At 34.7% G+C, this 22606-nt stretch overlaps 2 protein-coding genes across 3 annotated transcripts; both read left to right on the top strand.

Annotated features, from left to right (window-relative positions):
- The first annotated feature begins 791 nt into the window (after window positions 1-791).
- On the top strand, window positions 792-4407 carry ocstamp (osteoclast stimulatory transmembrane protein). The gene is made up of 3 exons (XM_083553363.1): window positions 792-931; window positions 2478-3486; window positions 3755-4407. The coding sequence occupies exons 1-3, from the start codon at window positions 900-902 to the stop codon at window positions 4208-4210; spliced, it is 1497 nt and encodes a 498-aa protein (XP_083409489.1). The 5' UTR covers window positions 792-899; the 3' UTR covers window positions 4211-4407.
- Window positions 4408-9191: 4784 nt separating this feature from the next.
- Window positions 9192-15929, top strand: LOC310732962 (thyrotropin-releasing hormone receptor). 2 transcript variants are annotated; one of them, XR_014535594.1, is made up of 4 exons: window positions 9373-9605; window positions 9753-10630; window positions 11962-14035; window positions 14528-15929. XR_014535594.1 is itself a non-coding variant. In XM_083553739.1 (3 exons), the coding sequence occupies exons 2-3, from the start codon at window positions 9842-9844 to the stop codon at window positions 12376-12378; spliced, it is 1206 nt and encodes a 401-aa protein (XP_083409865.1). In that variant the 5' UTR covers window positions 9192-9605; window positions 9753-9841; the 3' UTR covers window positions 12379-15929. The 2 variants fall into 2 exon arrangements, 1 of the variants encoding a protein (XP_083409865.1); XM_083553739.1 differs by having other exon boundaries at window positions 9192-9605; window positions 11962-15929.
- Window positions 15930-22606: the final 6677 nt, after the last annotated feature.

The raw sequence follows: 22606 nt of genomic DNA, 5'->3' as shown, positions 1-22606 counted from the left end.
GATTGATTGATTGATTGATTGATTGATTGATTGACGAAAAAGGCTATAATAAAAAGGCATGTCAATCACATTAACTATGAAATAATTAAAAATTTAAGTTTTGGTGAAAAAAATTAAATATCCTCAGCCAGACCAGACAGTAGAGTGACATTCTCTGCCATGCTGGAAGGCAGAGGAGGGAGAGCGAGAGTGTGATTGTGGGAGAGCGTATGAATGCGGGAAGAAGGAACGCCACAACAGGTCAGGTGCAAAGGCTTCACAGCCACTTTTATTTGGGTTTTTAATTTTGTGTGTCTGTTTACAAAAAATTTTACAAAAATACAAAAAATTTAAACTCATATATTCACACACAGACTGATATATTTCAAGTGTTTATTTCTTCTAATTTCGATGACTATGGCTTACAGACCCCCCCCCCCCCCCCTTATTTTTTTCTGATAAATAAAAGTTTCCAGACACACGTTTCCAGACACTGTGTGCTGAGGTTATGACATATCACATGGTGGCATACATCAGAGGATTTTAATCTGTTAAAAAGTTTTTCTGGCCTAAATTCTTTTTCAAAAACAAAAGGAAGCATGAATACTGTTTTACAACCAATATATTCTGATATACACTGTTTAGCTACAAATAGTGACCAATTTATTTACGAAAAGTGTGATTCACTGGTCACAAGCTACTGTTTATTTGTACATGAGTGATGTGTGCTTACGCTGAATGCTTATCATGTGAGTTTGAGCAACTTGATGACTCAAGGTTTAGTGCATTTAAACCAGCTGTATGTGTTTTTGGGATTGGTTCCACTTCCATGTGATTGGCACACAGTGTTGTTCTCATTTTACTTTCTGAATTTCTTCACTCAAGTTCATTATCTGGTTATAGATTTATTACACATTGCGATGTTCCAAAGTATTAACTGGAATGCCTTCAGGTTTGTCATTTTCTTTTTTTTACTTTTTTTTATATTAGTTACATTTTATCTAAATTTAATGTCAGATCTAATGTGACTACTGACATTATAGAAAATGTTTATGTGCTTGCTGCCCAATTTCTACCTTTTAATCATATATTTTATATATTGTATTACATTAAAAAACTTTTTGAACTTTCATTCCAGGTAGTATTTTAGTCAATGTCATATAGGCTACACCCATTTGTAACATCTGTACAGATATTGTATGTCTAGTTTATATGGTTATGATAAATAATTCACATTTTAAATTATAATCCATATGACAAAATAGTCTTTAAAGACAGACATCTACTATATTTATACAGTACAATTTTAATTCATTTTAATTATTACACTTGTTAGTGGTGAGGGTCCAAGAGAGCACAATTTGTATTTTAACTGGTCTTCATTCTGCATATTGAAATTATTATTATTATTATTATTATTATTATTATTATTATTATTATTATTATTATTAAATTATTAAATCACATTCTGACATGAAATGTTTTCTGTTGGGTAAAATATAATAATGCTGTGTGCATAACTGTTCTCACATAACTAATCATATTAAATTATACGATATTTTGCACAAACTGGGCACTCTGGGGTGTGGGATTTGTGAGTATGAGTATATGCAATGAAACTTAATATTCCAGTTTAACTTAGATTGAAAATCGGCTAATCAACTTCTTCAAGATAGTAGACTTGACCATTTTTAATTCATGTATGTATGTGGTTTAAAAGAATCTTTTATGCACTATTGTATTTTAACATATAATGTTTAAACTATATCGTTAAATGTTTTGACGTAAACTACCTATTAAAATGAATATATTTAAAAGTAAAATATGCAAATCTTATTAAATATCTTTAGAAACATACCAGATTGGTCAGTGTATATATATATATATATATATATATATATATACAGTTTTTATTCTATATTAAAATTTAATTATCAAACTCTACTGATTGGCAAATTATTAGTTATTTAATAAAATAAATGATTGCTTAGTGACCCACAGGCAGAAAGTACATTGTATAAAACCGTATCTAATTTTATTTAAAATAATAAGTATTTGGTTCAAAAAGTCTCAGCCTCAGAGTCTCAGTTCCTTTTTTTGTTGTACGTGTATATTAGTGTATATTCAGGTTTTGCTATCATGGAATGATAAAATATGGATTTTACAAAACTTTACCTTAAATTATCTGTGGAGTATTTTCCAGTTTCCACGTAGTGCACATTTTAGCATTTATTTTGCATCTAATATACCCAAATTGATTTAGGGGCTCAATTAAAGGGGTTACAATGGTAAAGCACAACATATATCATAGTATAAAGGTAGATACCAAAAGTGGGAAACAAAGGGTATAACAAATATATGTTTCCTGGTATACTGACTTGGGTAATTGGCTTTTTATACTCTGATATTAACAGTTTAATTTTAAGGGGCAGGGGCCATCTTGGTTTGCAATCCCACTGCTTGCAGTTATCTCCTAACCTATAAACTTTGCCTTACAGAAAGTCAGTGATGAATGGCCTTGGGTTCCTCTGGTCGGCCTACTCTACTCCAAGTCCACAGAATGCCAAACAAGTGTTTACCCTCCTGCTTCTCTGTTTGGCCATCTCCATGAGCACTGGTGCACTACTCTTCCACTGGTTAAGTGGCCTTTTAAGATACAACCTACAGCCTGCCGGCATCGCTGCAGGCATCTACACACTTGCCATCTTGATCTTTTCATTTCTCATACATCCTTTTCGTTGTGCATTCACATTGATGTTTCCAACACTGGGCACCCAACAGGGACGGAAACTTGTTCTCTCATTGTGTGTCATGATGGTGCTGATTTACGTTCTGCCGAACATTGCCACCAACATAGCTGCACTTACACATATCGTGAAGTGCACATCAGAAAACATTGCTCATAGTGTCCTCAATTCATCTGCATTAAGCAACATCATAAAAAGTGATCTGGTTTCTAAAGTTCAAAATATGAAGAATTCAGGTTTTGGGACATTTGTTGAGCAGCTAAGTAGTTTTAACCATCAGACAGACATTGATGTGACTGGTCTCCGAGAAAATCTGAAAAGTTTAAGCAAACACGTTGGGCAGGATCTTTCCAAGGCCATACATCATCTCGAGGAACTGAAGCTCCTTTCAAGCAGAATACTCGCTGCTGCTTTAGTGATTTACCTTTTTGTGGAATCATCCATTTACCTGAAGTCATACCTGACATCTGTGAAATTTGACAATGTCTACATTACAAGACTGCTCAAAAGAAATGCAGAGATTAAAGGAATCCAAGTGGAGGCAAAGGATGTGAAAAATGGAGTGAACGTCACCAGCTTCAGAATGTCAAAAAGAGAACTCCTTAAGTGTTTACTTCCCTTTCTCATAATCACGTGGTATTTGTTGATGACAATTGTTCTTCTAGTCTTTGACTATACAGTGCATTATGCTGTGGTAACTAGTGGGCCTTGGCTTTTGGATATTCCACCTACTGACATTTCCATGAACATCAGTTTCAAGGTAAGCCTGGCAACATTTCTAAGAACGTGCCTATTTCTGACTCGATTCTAACAATATAATCGGCTTGTCATTACATAACAAAATTAACATTTTCACCTGACCTATGGTGGAGGTATGCTTTTTTTTTATCTAAGAACTACCATTAACCCTAGAAGTTGTTGTAAAAACTTATTTTACATCCATTTTGTCCGTATCTTAATCTTAACATTTTTCTTCCTTTCTTTTCTTTTTCTTTCTTTTTTGCTTGGTATTTGCCCAATCCAAATAGGTTTATTATAAACCTAACATCTGTCAGATATTTGGCTGCAAATCCTCATTAATGGTGAACTTCGTCAGAATGTACAATGCCACCATTAGCTCTGATGTGACTCAGTGCACGACGAAGCCAAGCAAGCTGAATGCTGGGGTGATTTTTGCATTGCTCCTGCTCTACTTCCTCAGTTACTGTCTCACATTCCTAGAGGTCTACGCTCGACGCCTTCGCAGAAAAGTTGCCTCTTCCTTCTTCCAGCTGCAGGAGGAGAAGAGAATCAAATTTCTTCTTGATCAAATTGTGATCAAGAAAAAGAGAAGGGAGGCCAAACAAGCAGATCTTGAAAGTCCTGAAAACAGTAAGCATGGAACTGATAAGATACTATTCATATTTGTGCTTAATCCACTTTCAAGATTATATGCATGGTTTCCTGCAAGAAAACACCCAACTGACTGTACTGGTTTGAACTGACTAGTGAACGCCATTAAATATGAACATTTGACTACACAATATTTAATGTAGACTTAAGAGTGTTAACATGGCTGCTTTGAACTTCAGCTTGAATTACAATCAGTCAGTGTGTCTATGCAGATTTCGCTCTGTGTCTATGTGGGTTTCTCCACGTTTCTTAGTTCAATAAAAAATTGTGGTAGGTAAGAAAGGAAATACATTTATATTTAAAAGAAGTACATTTTGTACCATTAATGCCTTATTTGATTTAATTATATTCTTAACATAATATTTATATGGATTTATTACATGCCATTATTTATTTATTATTATAAATTACTGGAATAATTTTTTTGAAGAAGAATTGTAGCACATAATGCTACAGGTCCAACAAAAAGCATTACACTCCAAATGTCCACATGATGTCAGTAGCTTCACATTTAAAATCTGCTTTGCTGTCCATGAATGATGGTGTTTAGGATTTAACATATTTTATTTATTTAATTATTTTTGGTCTATCTACATGCATGTTAACGTGTACAGATACAGTATGTGCATGTGTGTGAAAGTGCCGTGTAGTGTTACCTGCATAGAAGTCTAATACTATTAACAAGAGAATGCCTGTTGTTATTATTATTTATTATTTCCACTGTAATATAAACAGCATTTTTGGTGTTATACTATAATAAATATTTGTGTCTGGCTAATAATCAAATGTTGGCATTACCAAACATTCAAATGATGCAGTTATTTACTATTTCTGCATTATTTAATACAGTCTTGTACCTTAATGTTAGCCATGTTTTTACAAATTAAATCTCAGATTGCTGATGACTGTCATTGTTAAACAGTAAAAAAGAACCCGGCCTCATGCAAAGATCTGTACCTGTCCACATGTTGCAGGTAAAAGGGTACAGGAAACAGGATATTAATTAAAATATAATAATGCATTTTTTACTGATTACTCATCAGTAATTAGAAAATGGTTTCAGTGGTGAATCTGTTTTTATACAAAGATCACATAGTAGATATTTCTGTTCCCAGGTAACTGTTAATGTTTTGGTTATATATATATATTGGTTGAATAGTTGGATTTAACATACATTCAACATTCAACATTCAACACAAACACACACACACACACACACGCACGCACGCACGCACGCACGCACGCACACACACACACACACACACACACACACACACACACACACACACACACACACACACACACACACTGGTTTAACCTTCAATAGCATTATCCCTTTTCAAACTGATCAAAACATGTCTCGGATCTATGCACTTCCACTTTTGTTAAGATCTATTAAAAGCCTCTAGTATGTTTTTTTTTCTTCCACGTTTTATTTTTACTGTCACTGCAGCACCTTAATATCTTTTGGATAGAGCTCTAAAACCCTTTAAGAGCAAAGCATGTTATTTTTCTAAAAATATGTTCATCCGTGTTTTCAGAGGTATAATCCACTTTCTTGCCATCCTTTTAAATCCTGTTTAAAACATGCAATCAGTTTTTCTGGTTTCTGAATGTGAATATTAGTGCAAGCCTGATAAATGCAAGTATTATAGGCTAATTTCTAAAATTAGCCATGGGAATTTTGCTCTTCAAATAAATTTTGCCCTTCACATTTGATACAGCTATTGGAGATTTTTTCCCTCCTGTTACCTTACTTAAAAATAAAAAATACAATATACAATATATGTAGAAAATAATTTCAACAATTAAGTTTGTTATTCTGCCAAGACAACCATACTAACTTTAACATCTACTTTCAAATTTCCAAATGGAGGTGTGTTGCTTGAACAACAACCCAAAATAAGGTGATTTTACAAAGTAAATGTGTATATTTCTGATTCTGTTTTAAATATGTAGTAATTTTATTAAAACTATATTAGCCATGATTTCTTTCCCTAATGACTGCAAGCCTCCATATATGTTTTACATGTTTAGGTGGCAATAAAGAGCTGTTGCGTTACACTTAATTGTATTTTTTTTTACTTAATGAATAAGACCTGCAAGAAATATTCATTATCCCACAGCATTTGACTAGAAACAAAAAAGAAACTCACATAACACTTGCATTCAGAAGTTTTTGCACCAGAATGCCAAAATTATTAACAATAATGAATTAATTAATCCCAAAACATCTTTCTTTTTCTCAGACAGAGAATTATTTACTGCATATAATCCACATATACTATAACATGTCTTCAGTATTCAGTAATATCAAAATGACAAAGTTCTCTCAAATATAAGCTTTGTTTTACGCATTCACCAACTTATTCTCCCTTATCATGTGATAAGTGAAATGGTGACAACTTCCTCTAAGGTACATGAAGCCACTACATCATTTTAAACAGCTTCTCACACAATGTCAGAGGACAGCTGGACATGTGTGTGGGAAATTCTATGACAACCGTGCAATTTAGAAAAATTCAATAGCATGATTTTGCAACTACGACTCAGTCTGCTTTGTTCGAAATAGTTATTCAAATTTATTTGACAGTCAGTTTAAGCCTAATTACACTATTAGATTGAATTCAATTCAAACAACCATGTCAACATTATAAGGCAATAATACACCCATAAAGCTACAAAAACATGTCAGTTAAATATCTAGAAATTAAATGTAAAAACTAACATTTTTGTTAATACTAACATTTCCTCATGATTAAGCTCATGTTTAAACATGGTCAGTAGTGTTAATACTAATATTATTGCTAATAATAAATTAGCAAAGTTTTGATGGTTATATTAAGTGTTAGTGTAAACAAGTTATCTACTGCACAATAGATTTTTCCCATGAGACCCACTTCCCAATTTTTAACAGCTTGCCCCTCATCAACCCTCCATAACCCTGATTTTGTTTAAACTGTTTCAACATTTCTCAGCATTGAGAGCAGGAGAGTAAAAAAGGGGTGTTTCACTGTCTAATTATAATTAATTATTTCCAATGTACTAGACTTGGCACTTTGCTGTGTCCCTTTTTACAAATTCAGCCTTTTTATACAATAGTTTATGCCTTTTATTGTTTTTAAATATTTCTGTAAATCTTCAATAAATATATTTGTTAATGTAGGCTAACTATATATGCGTGTCTAATTTTAGCAACTTAAACACATTGATGGATTTTCTTACAAAGTAATATATTAAAAGTCTTGTCTCCAATGACTGTGGGAGAAAGTGAGAAAGAATAATATTTTAAGTGAGGAAAACAGGTCAAGATGACAGGTGACTAAGTAAGATGTGTAAAAGATGCAGGGATCAGGGGCAGTTAAAAAAATCTGCACAGCTGTCAGTCATTTCAGATTCTTACACGGATCGGCTGATCCACAGTTTTATTAAAGAAGGAGAAGACAACTTTTGGGCATAATTTCATACTCCAGCAAACCCTGTTGGAGCTGTGGTACAAAATGTTTTATGGTTGCTAGGGCTGCATCATTTTAAACCTCTCATCCCTTTATTGCAACAAACCACTGGCAGTTTCTTCCAACCTTACAGTTTTAGACGTGTTTATGACTTTAATCCTGTATAAATTCCCAAATAATTATAACCAATTTTTATTTTTATTTTTTCAGATTTAATACAAAGTCAAATGAATACTGACACTTGCTAGCCTAATAATTTTTTTTTTATGTTCATACATGTTCTAAACTTGAATGAGTAGATTATTGCTTGATTATTACATGTTGACTGGCATGGCACACGTTTTGCACATCAGTGTAGGACACAGTTAGGCTTAAGGCATGCAATTCATTACATCTATCAAAAATAAGATAGAAATATATAAGAAATATACTAAAAGTAGTAGATGTTGGGTATTATTATTATTGCACTGAAAATGGATTAAGTGTGATTCTATAAGAAAAACACTTTCATCTTATTTTCTATAATGTTGAAAAAAGGGGCTTATAAGAAATTATTCCACATAACATTTGTCTCTATCATTTTGTTTCCTTCTCCCTGTCATAAAAAGGCATTCTCTCACTGACTTTCATATTGTGTCTGCCTATTTGTCTCTCGTGTATTTTGTCTAATTTCTAGGTGTCTGTTTCACTCAGAACTGATTAGTTAGTGTAATCTACAGCACACTCAGTTATAAATTGTAGATTTCAGAGCAGTGAGTGCAATAAATTAGCCGTCAACAGCACAAAGACGCTCTTTTTTTTCAGACTTTATATTTAAGTTGTTTGTAAACAATGATATGACATTTTCTGGCCCTCTTGCCCGCATTTGAGATAAGTAGATTTATGCTGTATTTTAGATTAAATGGCAGGGGGAAAAGACCACACACGGTAAATGGAATCGGCTCAGGAGACCCTTTCAAATTCCTCCAACGGCACACATGAAAGGCTCTTGTCATGTCTTATCGCTAACAGCTCACACAAAATTACAAGCAAAAGTGGTGACTGGTGGCACAGAATAGAATAGAAGAGAGACAGAGGGTGAGGAATAAGAGAAGAATAAGAGAACGAGGATGATAGAGGGTGTTTGTGTGTGTGTGTGTGTGTGTGTGTGTGTGTGTGTGTGTGTGTGTGTGTGTGTGTGTGTGTGTGTGTGTGTGTGCTTGTGTGTGTGTGTGTGTGTGTGTGTGTGTGTGTATGTGAGAGAAATGAGGAAGAAAAGAGAGAGGGGGGGGGGGTGATTGATGGAGCTGTAGCTACTGACAGACTAATTGGTTCATCATATGCCAAAATAAATGGACTCTTATTCGTGAGGTTCTAAATGCACAACTAAATCTTGGATCATTAATATCTGCTTATTATTATTAATAACCATTGATTACAAAGAGGGAGTACAAAAGAGTAAAAAAATACCTCAAACAGAGTGTAGATCATATGCCTTTCCTGCATAACAAATTGCCTGAAAGGGTGTTTGGCTCAAAAATCAATTCAAGGTGAGCTTCTGTTATTCTCTAAAGCTTAACTATCTAATGGACACAGGATTTAAACAGAAAGCAATAATAAAATTTGGAATATGTTTTTAGGAATTTATTTTAGATATAGAATGTATAGGCTGTACGAAATTTATATTTTTGTGATAGTGAGGTCATGAAAAGGTAAACTAATATTAGTGAAAAGATTAAAAAGGAAGTCAGAAGAAGGAAAAAGGGTGGTGACAGTAAAAGAGTGGGAGTGTGAGGGTAATTAGCATGAGAGATGGGGTAAAAAGGGGGGCTGGCCAACAGACCGTAAGAGCGCTAGAGTAAGAAGGAGGGAGGAAGGAAAGAGGGAAGCCGATAGAGAGTGCTGGCACTCTGCAGCGTGCTGCCACCTTATTAGATGCAGAGGAACACTGATTTGAAATAAATATCTGCAGGCACACATGCGCGCATTATACACACAGAGCATCCCACAAGATCAGAGGAAACCCGGTTATAGTCATCAGAATGTAATTATGGTAAGATCTCTTTTTTTTTCTTCTTAGTTACTTGTGCTTCTAGGATTTTACAGATGTTTTTGTGTGAATAGAAATCTAAAAATTTTACATTTTATAAATATGACTGTAAGACTTTCAAATAAGATAATATTATTTTATGATTTACAGGATTTTAATCGTGTCAACTGAAAAATATCCAAGCGATCTCTCATATCTATCCAGGGAACCAAGAGGAAAGGGGACATACTGCGATTACAATGGAGAATGCAACTCTGAGTGCTATGACTAACTTCACAATTTCGGAACCTCTGAGCAATATGCCTGAGAACTCACTGGAGGTCCAAGTCATCACTATACTCCTGTCCCTTCTCATTTGTGGGGTGGGAATAGCTGGGAACATCATGGTCGTCCTGGTGGTTCTCCGGACCAAACACATGATGACACCAACTAACTGTTATCTTGTCAGCTTGGCCATTGCTGACCTCATCGTCCTTCTGGCAGCTGGACTGCCCAACATCTCTGAGGTAGTTTCTTCTTGGATCTATGGCTATGCTGGCTGCTTGTGTATCACTTACCTGCAGTATCTGGGCATCAATGTTTCCTCGTGCTCCATCACAGCTTTCACTGTTGAGCGCTACATCGCAATATGCCACTCCATCAAAGCACAGTTTATATGCACCGTATCCAGAGCTAAAAAAATCATCGGCTGCGTTTGGATTTTCACCTCACTCTACTGCATCATGTGGTTTTTCCTCGTTGATATACATGAGATGGTTTATGCCAACGGTGTTGTTGTGAGGTGTGGTTATCGGGTCTCGAGGAACCTCTACATGCCAATTTACTTTTTGGACTTCACGCTGTTTTATGTCATTCCTCTGGTCGTTGCTACAGTACTTTACGGGTTGATTGCTAGAATATTGTTCATGAATCCTTTACCAGCAAATTTGTCTGAAAGAGGAAATGACTCAATCCACCAAGGACGGATGAACAGCACGGTGAAAGTCTCCTGCAAGCCAAATAAGGGTGCAGTGTCCTCCAGAAAACAGGTGTGCTGCTATTTTATATGAGTAGTGAGAACTTAATACCCTAAAGCATTAAATGTCACTAAGGTAAAATTATTGACAATGATTGATTTTAATGATTAGCTGTAATGTGAATTGCTTTACAATGTTGAGGTGTAGTCTATCTATCTTTCCGTCTGAAAAAAAATGTTTTGGTGCCTTCTCTAAATTGTCCAATGCAATTGTTCAAGTGTCACATAACTTGTCATTTCATACAAAGTGCTGCATACACTGCCAAAGCAGTTTTTTAGGAGAAAGAAAGGTGTGAGGCATGGACAAAAAAAAAAATACAATATTCCACCCAGAGCTGCAAGCAAAAGAGACAAGTATGAACTTATTTTGTTGCCAATTAAAGACACTTATTCTAGCAAGAGATTTAAAAGCTTTCTGTCTAACACTCTAAAATTACACTACCTCTAACACCACACACCTACTTTGCTTAGCCTCCAAAGTACAGTATTCCTGTATAATAATTGTACTATAATTGCAAATTTTCCACTAATCCAATCTGTGCATTTGGAGGCATCAAGCAGAATAATATGCATTGCAGGACTCACCCACCTAAGAACTTCTTTATTCGTCGCAAAATAACCGATGATATGGTTTGCAGAGCGAGGAAAATGGATTATGGTATGAATTCATAAAAAGTTAATGACTTTTTATTAGCTTAAGCACTAGAAAATGGTGCTGTTCCAATGCCAGAAAGCATTAGACATCAATTTAATAAAGCAAAAACCAGAAAGATACTGTTTACTAGATCTTTATTGAAAGTATTATGAAACATTCCACGGCAATCTATTCTGTGTTTATTGGAATAACTGAGCTTTGGGCAGCATGGTGGTGTAGCAAATAGTGTTGCCACTTCACAGCTCTTGGTTTAATCCTGGGTTTAGGCTGTGGGTTTCTTCTGTACTTAATAGTTCCTTTTCAGGTCCCAAAGGCAGGTCAGTAGTTAGATTGGCAACTAAATTTCCCTAAGGTGTGAAGTTGTGTGCTTAGTGACCTGTAATAAATTGGCATCACATCTAGGGTGTATTCATGTCTCACAGCAGGTTTTTTGTGAACCTGACCAGGACATAGGGGTTAATGAATATGAATAAAAGAAAAATGAGAATGCCTTAGTCAATCGCCATGGGAAATTTCAAGTATTTGTTCCTTCAAAAACTGAACTTGAATGGCTCATTAAGTGGTTAATTTGTTCATTAAACAAAACTAGTCTACGATTCAATTATAATTGCTGCCCAAAAATGCAACAGCTCTTCATGTATTAAATACAAACTATGGGTGTGTTTCCTTTCTGTCCTTTCTTGTTCTAGGTGACTAAAATGCTGGCAGTGGTGGTGGTATTGTTCGCTCTGCTCTGGATGCCCTACCGTACCCTGGTTGTGGTGAACTCTCTCATGGACCCTCCGTATCTCAACACGTGGTTTCTGCTCTTCTGCCGCATGAGTATCTACACTAACAGTGCCATCAACCCCATCATATACAACGCCATGTCGCAAAAATTCCGCACAGCTTTTAAGAAGCTCTGCCACTGCAAGACCACGATCAGTAAGGAAAAGGCATCAAAACACAATGCCCCAGTCTACTACAGTGTCATTAAAGACTCCTCAAGTCCTGAATATGAGACAGAGCAGGAGGACGTTAGCGCATACAGTGTCTCTGCCAAGCGAGTGAACTTTTCAGCCCAGACTGAAGAAGCAACTGCTCAGGGGATGTTTAGCATTGCTTAAGTAAAATTCCTGAAAAAAGACACAGTTTTGCTGCAGCTCAGCAGTAGAGGCCGTTATTTCAGCATTGGCAAGTGTTTTGAGAGTAGATATTGTTGCGTGGGCTGTTAAAAATCTTGCCAGCTAGGATGAATTATTTTACTGACTAACTGCCTGACTGAACTGAGATGCATGCTTGACATGTGAATGCATGGGAGTCACTTAAGGCATCCATATAGTATTTCCATGTTTATGAAAGCTGACTCATTTTTTTTATTCCACTATGCAAAATTTCCAATTGGCCAACTGATTTTTCCACTTGAATAAACAAGAAAGATGAATATTTTACATGAATAGCTCGAAACAGAAACCTAATCTAGCAAATTGGATACCTAGACACTACATTTACTAACAAATTTACCTCATTTAAGCTTCTTGAAATAGCATCATGACATTTGTCTGGAATAAATATCAAACTTCAATTGTCCTTGAATAGCTGCCAACAATCAGTCATTTGTATATAGCTAGTATACAGTGTATATTTCATACATATATACGTCTTTTTAAACTAACACAATTTCAGCCTTTTCAGTTCAAGGTCAGCACAATAAAGTGTTACCTGGTTTAGGATTTGTTGCCTAGGTAAAGATCTTCATTATGATATTTTAAAAAATGCTAAGATTTGGAATTACTTGGACTAACTATACATTGAATACAAGTTTAAGTTTTGAGCTGAACTTCCCATTTAATTCGAATGATGCTGTAAAGTGTTTTTACTATATTTAGACCTTTCTAACAACTTGTTGAGTACACATTAAAAAAACATAAACTATAGACACATGCTGTTTCTGAGCTATGCTGATCTTACTGTTCTAGATGTGGGGTCATCTGTAGCTGTTGTTCTCAAAGTGGTGGAAAGAGACTGCACCTTTCTTAAGAGAGAAAAAAAACATGTAAACTCTAAGAATAATAACCATGAAGAGGCTCGATAAAGCAGTAGAATTTATATTTTACCTTTCTTGTGGATTATTAAAACTGAATACTTGTACTCTTACTCAAGTAAATTTCCTAAAGAAAAAAAAAAAATCATTGTATTTTAAACTTTTTAATCCTTACATTTTTTCATTTTGACCTAAAAAATACAGCAAAAAAAGTTTTCATTTTTAAGTTTGCTATTTTTTTAGTAAGATGTTTTCTTTTGCTGTAGTTACTGATTCATACAGAATGTAGTGTCTTAATTAAAGTATGTCACCATTAAAACTAAATATATATAATTTGCTAATTAAGCTAGTTAAGATTTATAATTTTGCTAGGTAAATTGACTAGCTAGATACATTTAGCATTTTAGCTAGTTGAATTAGCTCATTTAGATTAGTGCTTTAGTTTGTTAAATTAAGTCACTAGTTAGGTGTTCACTCTCTAAATGAGCTAACTTTGCTGATATGCCTAATATTCAATGCTAATCAGTTTTAAAAACATATGATAATTCTATTTTGTCTGAGCGTAACATTTTTCTTAGGATCAATCGCTTGGCAAACTAGATAGTCATACAGGGTTAAACAAAATATACTTTAAAACGTCTCACTTTAATTTTCTATATTTTTGTTCTTTTCAAATGTAGATAATGTTTAAGCCTTAATCAAGTCAATTTTCATCCTATACTTTCATTTAAAAATGGCAAGTGAGTAAAATCTTTAGACAATTCCAATTATTTTACTAAAATACATTTGATTTGTCCTTTTTTTCCCTTTCTGTTGTCTAATGTCAAATCTATATGCAGGAATGCAAAACATTTGGTCAGTATGTTCACAGGAGAGCAGTTTGATGATGTGTCACATGTTTATATTCCTTGCTCATCCACTGAATGAATGATGAAATATAATAAAACTATTTGTGACCTAATTAAAAAACAAGAAGAAAAAATATACTAAATGCACAGAGTTTATCTTAAGCATCACCCATACTGCTTACCTTAATTACAAAAGTCCTTCAGATTTCCTTTGTTCTTTTTGTGAATTTCAGTACACTATTATATGCAATCAGTACACTATTATTATAAGTTATTAACATAGTGGAACAATATGTGAAAAATAAAAAGCTTATAATCTGTTGTTTTATCCTTTTATCTTATTTATTTATTTATTTATTCATGTGTTTTTACATTATGTTTTAGGGCTGTGTAGGAGCATTTTCATACAGCCTTCTACCACACAGTTATAATTATATTACATGTCGACTCAGTGGAACTCAATCATTTGTTTTTAATATATCAGGAAACAGAACATTTTTTCCCATCAATTGATACTGTTCAGATTCATATCAGTTGTTGAACAATTGTGAAATGGGTGTAAATAATGTAGTATTTCTAATAAAAAATTAGATTTTAATTGTATGTATATATATTTTTGATTATGAATTGTTTTAGAGCCAACAAAACTGTCTGTGAAATGTCAGTCTATTATGAGGGCCAGTCACAGAATGAGAGCAAAAACAAATGTTGAAGAACATACAAATTGTTGAAGAAGGCAAAGCTCATAACACTATTAATGATTGGCAGTTTGGTTTTGAGGATACGCTGAAACTCTTAGACCATTAGTTGATCCAATGCAACATTTTCATCTAATAGCAAACCCTCATCTAATTTAACAAACGCAACGTGGCATTCAAAATGCAATTTGTTGCAAACATAACAGAAGAGAAAAGCAAAGCTATTAGGAGAAGATATGCAAACCTTGATTGCCATTTTATTCTGTTGATGAAATATAAATTACCTTTGGACCATCACTTTTGTACATTGGTACTTGGAACACTTTGTAAACCAAATCTGTTTGTGAAAATTGATTTAATATGCTGTATTCTTAAGTTCTAGGTGTGAGTATTCCATGTGAAATTAAATGGCTCAATCTGCACTGTACAATATAAACAAAACGAGTATATGGAGTTATGAGTTATGTTGCATGATTATTATTTTGTCTTGTGTGACATGTATTTTTTAGAATTTCATGACATTTAAAATGGTAAAGTTTCAACATCACATTGACCATGCTGAGTGATTGATACTAAATGCATAATTTGTAGCTAGTTTTCAGATTTTGCTTAATTCTTTTTATTTGTAATTAATTATAATAACAAATAATATGCCCTATGGATGCATGAATTTAAGATTGCACATGTTAGAGATATGACACAAAAAATGTTGCTTGTAGCAAGCAAAATGATTGTTTATCCCTAAAACAGTGGCAGCAAAATGTCTTGTGCATGGAAAAAGACTCGAAATTATCTTACTAACAGTCTATTAGGACTGATTATGTTTTGCACAAAGTGATGCGAAACAATGCTTGAGGGAGGAGAATTGAAATGGGAATAAAGATGGAACTATGTGTCCATTTCACACTTGGTAATCTTGAATTGGGCATGGATTTTTGTTATAGCACAGGCCGTTCATGTTGTTGAACTGAAAACATACATGAATTGTGAAATATCATATTTCCTATAATATTGTATATTTTACTGTTGTCTTTTTGATGGAAAAGTGTAAATGAAATAAAATTACAAAAAAAACATTTTTTTGTGTGGATCGCCTTGATCTGTGGACAACAGATAAGAATTTCAGGGAAAACTGTGTCAATCTTCCTGCCTGGTTTCTTACAGTGAATATATTCACAAATATTGTGTTAGTATTATGTGAGAGTGTGCAAGGTTTACTATAAAAATACGTAAGAATAAAATAACAGTTATATTTGCATGTATATACTTTATGTTTTACTCGACTAGGAGTATATCATTAGCTGGTTCAGGCTTACATCATAGTTTCCAGTAATGGGTTCATCTTCCTTATTCATTTTACTGTAATTACAGAATACTATAATTAAAAACAATGACTAGATAAGAATCTTTTAGTTTAATTGCTTAGATGATCTTGAAGGTGTGATTAAAATGCCTGATCATTTGTTCAGGACAAATGTAAGCTGTAGACCAGCAAACAGAATAAAACACAGCTGACTAATAGAGTTTGAGTGAGTGCTACTTTTCAGGAAATAAATAGCAAACAAAGTCACTTGGTTTTGCAAAACAGGTTACAAAATTGCACTTTCTGTATAACTTTTAGTAACAAAAGATAAGAAATTCATGCATGACTCTGGGCATCTTGTATTCATAAATTCTTTAGAGTATGTCATGAATGTTTTAACATCTTTACTATATATTGACGATAAATATTCCTTCAAATGAAACACATTTTTGTGTCATATTTAGTCATACATTATTAAAATTTCTGATAGAAGTTGCCCCATAATGTGGGTATTGAAGTTCATGTGTGCAAAAATGTTCTGTTCTTCTTTTGTGTACGTGAACTTGCTGTATTAGTTAATTTAAAAAAAAAAACTTATTTTATTTTATTTTATTTTATTTTATTTTTTTTGGCAAACAAATTACTTCTACGGAAGCGCATTGCATTCACAAAAAAAAAAAAATTCACAGCCAGGATCTCATAATTATGAGATACTAAGTCATAATTAGGAGATCCTTATCTCATAATTATGACTTACTAAGTCATAAATATGACTTAGTAAGTCATAATTATGACTTAGTATCTCATAATTATGACTTAGTATCTCATAATTATGAGATAAGGATCTCATAATTATGACTTAGTATCTCATAATTATGACTTAGCATCTCATTATTATGACTTAGTATCTCACGCTGCCCTGCCACAGACTGCCCCAACTTATCTCATAATTATGAGATACTAAGTCATAATTATGAGATAAGGATCTCATAATTATGAGATACTAAGTCATAATTATGAGATAAGGATCTCATAATTATGAGATACTAAGTCATAATTATGAGAGGCTAAGTCATAATTATGAGATACTAAGTCATAACTATGAGAGAGGGGGAGTGGTGGCTCCAGCGGTTAAGGCGCTGTGTTGTCGATTGGAAGGTTTGGGGTTCAAGCCCCGGTATCGCCAAGCTGCCACTCTTGGGCCCTTGAGCAAGGCCCTTAACCCTCTATGCTCTGGGGGTCCCTTACGAGGGAAATATCAAGGTCCGTGGGGCCACCTTCCCGTGGGGCCACCTTCCCGTGGGGCCACCTTCCCGTGGGCTCACCACCTGCAGGAGGGACCTTAAAGGGCGGTGCTGTGAGGATTGGGCAGCAGTCAAAGGCGGGGGCCTGCTTAGACTACTGCCCCCGCGACCGGAATTACAGATAAGCAGGAGTGAATGAATGAAAAGTCATAATTATGAGATACTAAGTCATAATTATGAGATCCTGGCTGTGAATTTTTTTTTTTTTGTGAATGCAATGCGCTTCCGTAAATTACAATAGATAAAAGAAAGAAAAAAATTATATATTAATATTATATATTAATATGTGTATGAATTGAGCTCCCATTCAGGCTTATTATCACTCATTAAGAACAACAAACATTGCATCATATTGCTAATCAGTTATTTTTGACTGTATATAAATAATATTTAAGTGGGTAATGAGTGGATCAGTGGATCAGCCACAGCAGATCATTGGGGAGCCAGGTTTGTCAGTATATTGACCGCCTAAACTTCAACATTGTTTCTGACTTGGAGAGCCACCCCGCCTGACTGTGTATATGATGTTAACAGAGCATGGTTGGCTTGTAGATTTAAACCCTGGCTTAGAGATAAATCTAGCTCAGATCCTACAAACAGCCTGCTTGTTGTAATGCCCAGGCCTAGCAACAAATTAATATGCATCAGAAGCCCAGAAACAGTCTGAGTTTCCCTGAGGATGAAACATTGACTTAGTGGCAGACATTGTTTAGCAAAAACTAATGATTTATGAGATAAGACTATTGAGCAAAAGGATGCCATGTTGATGTGTCCTCAGACCCCCACTTTGATTAACAACTAAGACCAACTCCTCATGTGAAATGGAGAAAAGACACAATGAGCTTCATTGAATAAGCAAAGACTACACTACTGACTAACAGACGTCATCATTTTGATTTATTTATAAACTGGGCAAACTCTGGAAATCTTCATGGGCCTTATTTAGCTAGCTCTACAAATAGTCTAAGAGAAGCAGCCATCTCTAAAAACCTTTTAGGGTGTTCCTATAGTGTTTCTCATGACATTGTTGGATACATTTTCCATGCAATCTACACTAGCGCTAATGTTTAAGAAGAGTGAAAAGAAATATATGAATGGTTTTCTGAAACATTGATACAAAATTGTCAGGGTAGTTTAAACCATGCATTAAATGCCAACAATGTTCTTGGGACCTTGGCTAACTTAGAAAGATATTCTGATGAATGATGCTATGATGGTGCTATTTACTGCAAATACTCTTGTTGGAAGATCTGTTCTGGAACATTTATTGTAATGTTCTTTCATTTTCTCAGTCCGTAAATGTCTAAATATGTCAATTTACCGCTTTACCACATTCACAAATGAAAGATTAAAGTGCATTTTGAAAAGGAACCCTTTTGAACCTATTACAGTACATTTTTTTCACATTGTTGCTTTTTTTTAAAGATCTATTTAATAACCAGTCTGAAATGGGGGTTGTATTTTCTCATTAGAGTTCTACGCTGCCGAAGACACCATAACATGACACCATAACATGAGAACGAATATTACACATTATATAGAGACTCAAATTCATGCCTCCATTTTTTGGTATGAATACATCATATTCCACTGTGTGTGGTTCAATGTGTGAGTCACTTGGAAAGGACACAGTGCAGCTACTTTATTGACATGCCAGGTTGTTATCAGAGTACTCAGGAGGTTATATATATATATAAATAGAGCTGCTGACGGTCATGGCTGACAGCTTGTCACACTTAGTAAAGAGCTATAAATAGCTGAAATATTAGGCAAAAATTTTATATCATGTAAGACAAGAGGCTTGTATCACCTATTCCTGTTTACTAAATCATAATTATTGGTAAAGTATAGGGTAAAGAAATATTATATAGGGCCGGATGATGAAGATTATTTATTTCATCAATCACTACTAAATATGTGTTTTTTGTCCTGCAGAATAATTACAGTGCTCCTCACTATCTGTGTCTATATTTTTGCTCACTGGAGATGAGAAAAAAATACATATTTGAAGCTAACATCAATATCAATTGAATTCACTTTTTAACTATACAGTAATCTATAGTTTGTTAAGCTTTCCTAGTGAAAGATTTCTGATAAATTTAGCACATCCTTTTTTTACACATTCATGTTTGGCACCAAATGTGAAAGCTATGCTTGCTTCCAGAAACATCTATCTGGTTCACCTGTGCATTGTGATGAACTCAGATATGTGTGAAAAAAACATTTACTCGCAATAGTGGCCAAGGAATCAAATGATTGGTTGTTGTTATGTATCATGATGTTGTTGTACATAAAACCATTGAAATACATTCCTTCAACAAGCAGATTTAATTAAAAGGCTTCATCTGAGCATGCGATAATGATGCCCTCCTGCAATTGCATTTCTACACACTCGAGTGGTCCAGCCAAGAGTGACAATGTCTTTACTAATATAATTAGTAAAATTACAATGTAAGTCAGCTCTATACTTATTTCTGTTTCTGATTAGTCAGCTCTTCGTGAATCAGCTGGTGTGACTGAAAATCCATTAAACAGTAGTGAAGGAGCTACAAATTGTCAGAGCAAGTAGCAGGTGACAAATTAACAAGTATCATCAGAGAGACTAGAGTGTATGAAGGTAATAATGTTATGTAATAGCCATTTTAATTTATGCCTACTGCTGCAAAAGCACTAGTGTGGGTTAGTTTGCCTATAGCTATAGCAGAGCCAGCAGTATGGTAATAGGCAGTTAACCGGGAGCATTTCATGGCAGTAACACTAATTGTGTTGCTTCTACTCTGATGTGACTTGGCTAGCAATACATCTGATAATCTGCATAGCACTCAGACCAGCTCAACTTTTTCGTTCCCTGCTGTCTAATTCTGTCTACATTATTTTTTTTTACCTGGAAAGATTACACCAAGGTGTAACAACTCACAACAGAGGTGTCCAATCTTATATACAAAGAGACTTGCTTTATTTGGATCTTTATACAGTATATGGCTGCTACTTGAATGTAATGAAAATGTGCATAGTCCCTAGCCCTTTATTAAACAGATTCATGACATAAATGGTACATTTTTTTGCAGATCTAACCCTCTTTTTGTTTAATTATCTTTTTTGGGGGCTAGTTTCTTTCTAGCTGTAGATTCAGTGTCAGATCACTGACATTTGTACTCATACCAATTATACAGTATACATTTGATCTCAATCTTGTTCCTTTTATGCCTAGAAAGGAAATATACTTTGTTCAGTCTATGTACGTATTCACAAGGGCAGATATCTGAACTGGTAATTAAGTTTTTAGAGTTTTTAGGGTTTTAGTTTCAATGAAAGGGTTACAAGTCCTGCTTGTCATATTGGTCCTCAGAGGAAAAAGAGCACAGGGCCAGTATTGTGTGTGTGTGTGTGTGTGTGTGTGTGTGTGTGTGTGTGTGTGTGTGTGTGTGTGTGTGTGTGTGTGTGTTTGCCTCACATCATTATTATTATGCCGTCAATGAAACCTCTTCAGATAATGCATTGCCCAAGCCTAACTGTTCCATTGTCAAGCAACTGATAAGAGCTCACTTCTAATATCATGACTAGTCGTCATTATCTCACCCACACAGTCACGCTTGAACAGAAAATTTTTGTTTTTTTGTAACAATTAGCTATAATTAATACATAGTTAAAAATATATAGTCCTTTTTTATCTTGATAAGTATTTATCATGTAGTGGATCTTGTCTGAGAGAATATTTTTTCACAAATAACAGTCAAAACCATGATGACAAAAGATTTCATTTCACACAACAAAAAACATAACGTCCGCAGTGGCTGTAGAAGTGAATACGGTATGAACGTCTGTTTACTAAAATCTGTAGTGTTTCATGAAACTCCTAATCATGTCTATTTTATATAACTTGGCACACAATGAGTGTTTGCATCTCTTGAATTGTTACCACTTTGGACAGCCCTAACCACTCGCTGTTTCTCTCCTTGTATGTCTCTCCGTGTGCATCTGCCAGAAAAGTGGTACAGAGTAAATAGCGGTTGCCACTGCAGGAGGTTTTGCTTGCTTATACTCGCCTGCACAGGACTTCTAATGAAGAGTGGTCTGAATGCCCGTGTGTGACCCACTCTCCCTCCTACAGTAATCCTAGTTGCTGGGTGAATCTGTGAAGAAGGACAACCACCATGAATATTAATGCCTCAACAGCCACTGGATGAATATTGATGATCATGCTCCTCATAAAATATATGTTTCCGATACAATATGACTAGAGAGGCAGATAAAAATTGTAGATGTCTGTCTTGGAGAATGAGACAAAACAAGACAGTCAGGATTGGACAAATGGAATGAGGGAAGGAAGGGGTTGGAGAAATGTTAGCGCAGCTTCCTTGAAGTACTTTGCGCATAATTTGCTGTGAAACAAATGCATTGAATGCATCCCCAGTCCCCAAGTACTCCTTCAGGTTCTCTCTACTGGCAGTTCAAAGTGATTGCGTGCATGTGTGTTTGTATTTCCTATGAAGATGCTAAAAAGCCTCAAGAGCTCTTTTGGCTGCATGTTGGCTTTGAGCCGAGTCCTGTGTGCATCCTACACGGCTATTATGCATAGCATTGAGTGCGCAAAAAAATTCCATATTGCACACTTTTCCATAAAAATGTTTGTATAATAAAAAATAAATACCAGAAAAGAGTATAGATTTATTGTATTGGGTCTGAAGAGCTTACTTATAAATTTGCACCTGATTGTCAGTGATATTGGAAGAAGTCTCATGGGTGAAATTAACCGGTGTCTCATCACAGGTGTATTCAAGCTTCAAGCACCATGTTCTGAGCATCAACTTTGATTTCACACTGACCAGGGTAAGTTAAGAGTTAATTCAAATAAAATAATTCATTATGTTAAATTAAAATGGCATTTAATAAAATTGAAATTTTATATCTGACATACAATGCATCTGCTCTCCCAGTTAGTCACAGCTGGAACCATGAGCTTACTACTGTCAGTATAATTAACAATAACTAAGGTATTTAACAGCTAATAAAGGGAGTTTCCATTGTGCAACTGTCATTTTAGTTTTAGAGTTACATTCTTTTGGCATTAGATTATCCTGCAAGATCATTAAATAGAGGTGCTGTGAGCTGGCGCGTTGTCAGAGCTGTCGTTTACATCTAAGCATTAAAAATGCTA

Source organism: Silurus aristotelis (genome assembly GCF_946808225.1).
Source record: "Silurus aristotelis genome assembly, chromosome: 11".
Lineage (NCBI taxonomy): Eukaryota > Metazoa > Chordata > Actinopteri > Siluriformes > Siluridae > Silurus > Silurus aristotelis.
This window is presented reverse-complemented; position numbering and strand designations above follow the sequence as displayed.

Coding starts and splice junctions, on each gene's coding strand:
- LOC310732962 (XM_083553739.1), top strand. CDS start 9,842: ATGGAGAATGCAACTCTGAGTGCTATGACTAACTTCACAATTTCGGAA. Junction 10,631..11,961: donor CAGTGTCCTCCAGAAAACAG/GTGTGCTGCTAT, acceptor TTCTTGTTCTAG/GTGACTAAAATGCTGGCAGT.
- ocstamp (XM_083553363.1), top strand. CDS start 900: ATGTTCCAAAGTATTAACTGGAATGCCTTCAG. Junction 932..2,477: donor ATTAACTGGAATGCCTTCAG/GTTTGTCATTTT, acceptor TTTGCCTTACAG/AAAGTCAGTGATGAATGGCC. Junction 3,487..3,754: donor CCATGAACATCAGTTTCAAG/GTAAGCCTGGCA, acceptor CAATCCAAATAG/GTTTATTATAAACCTAACAT.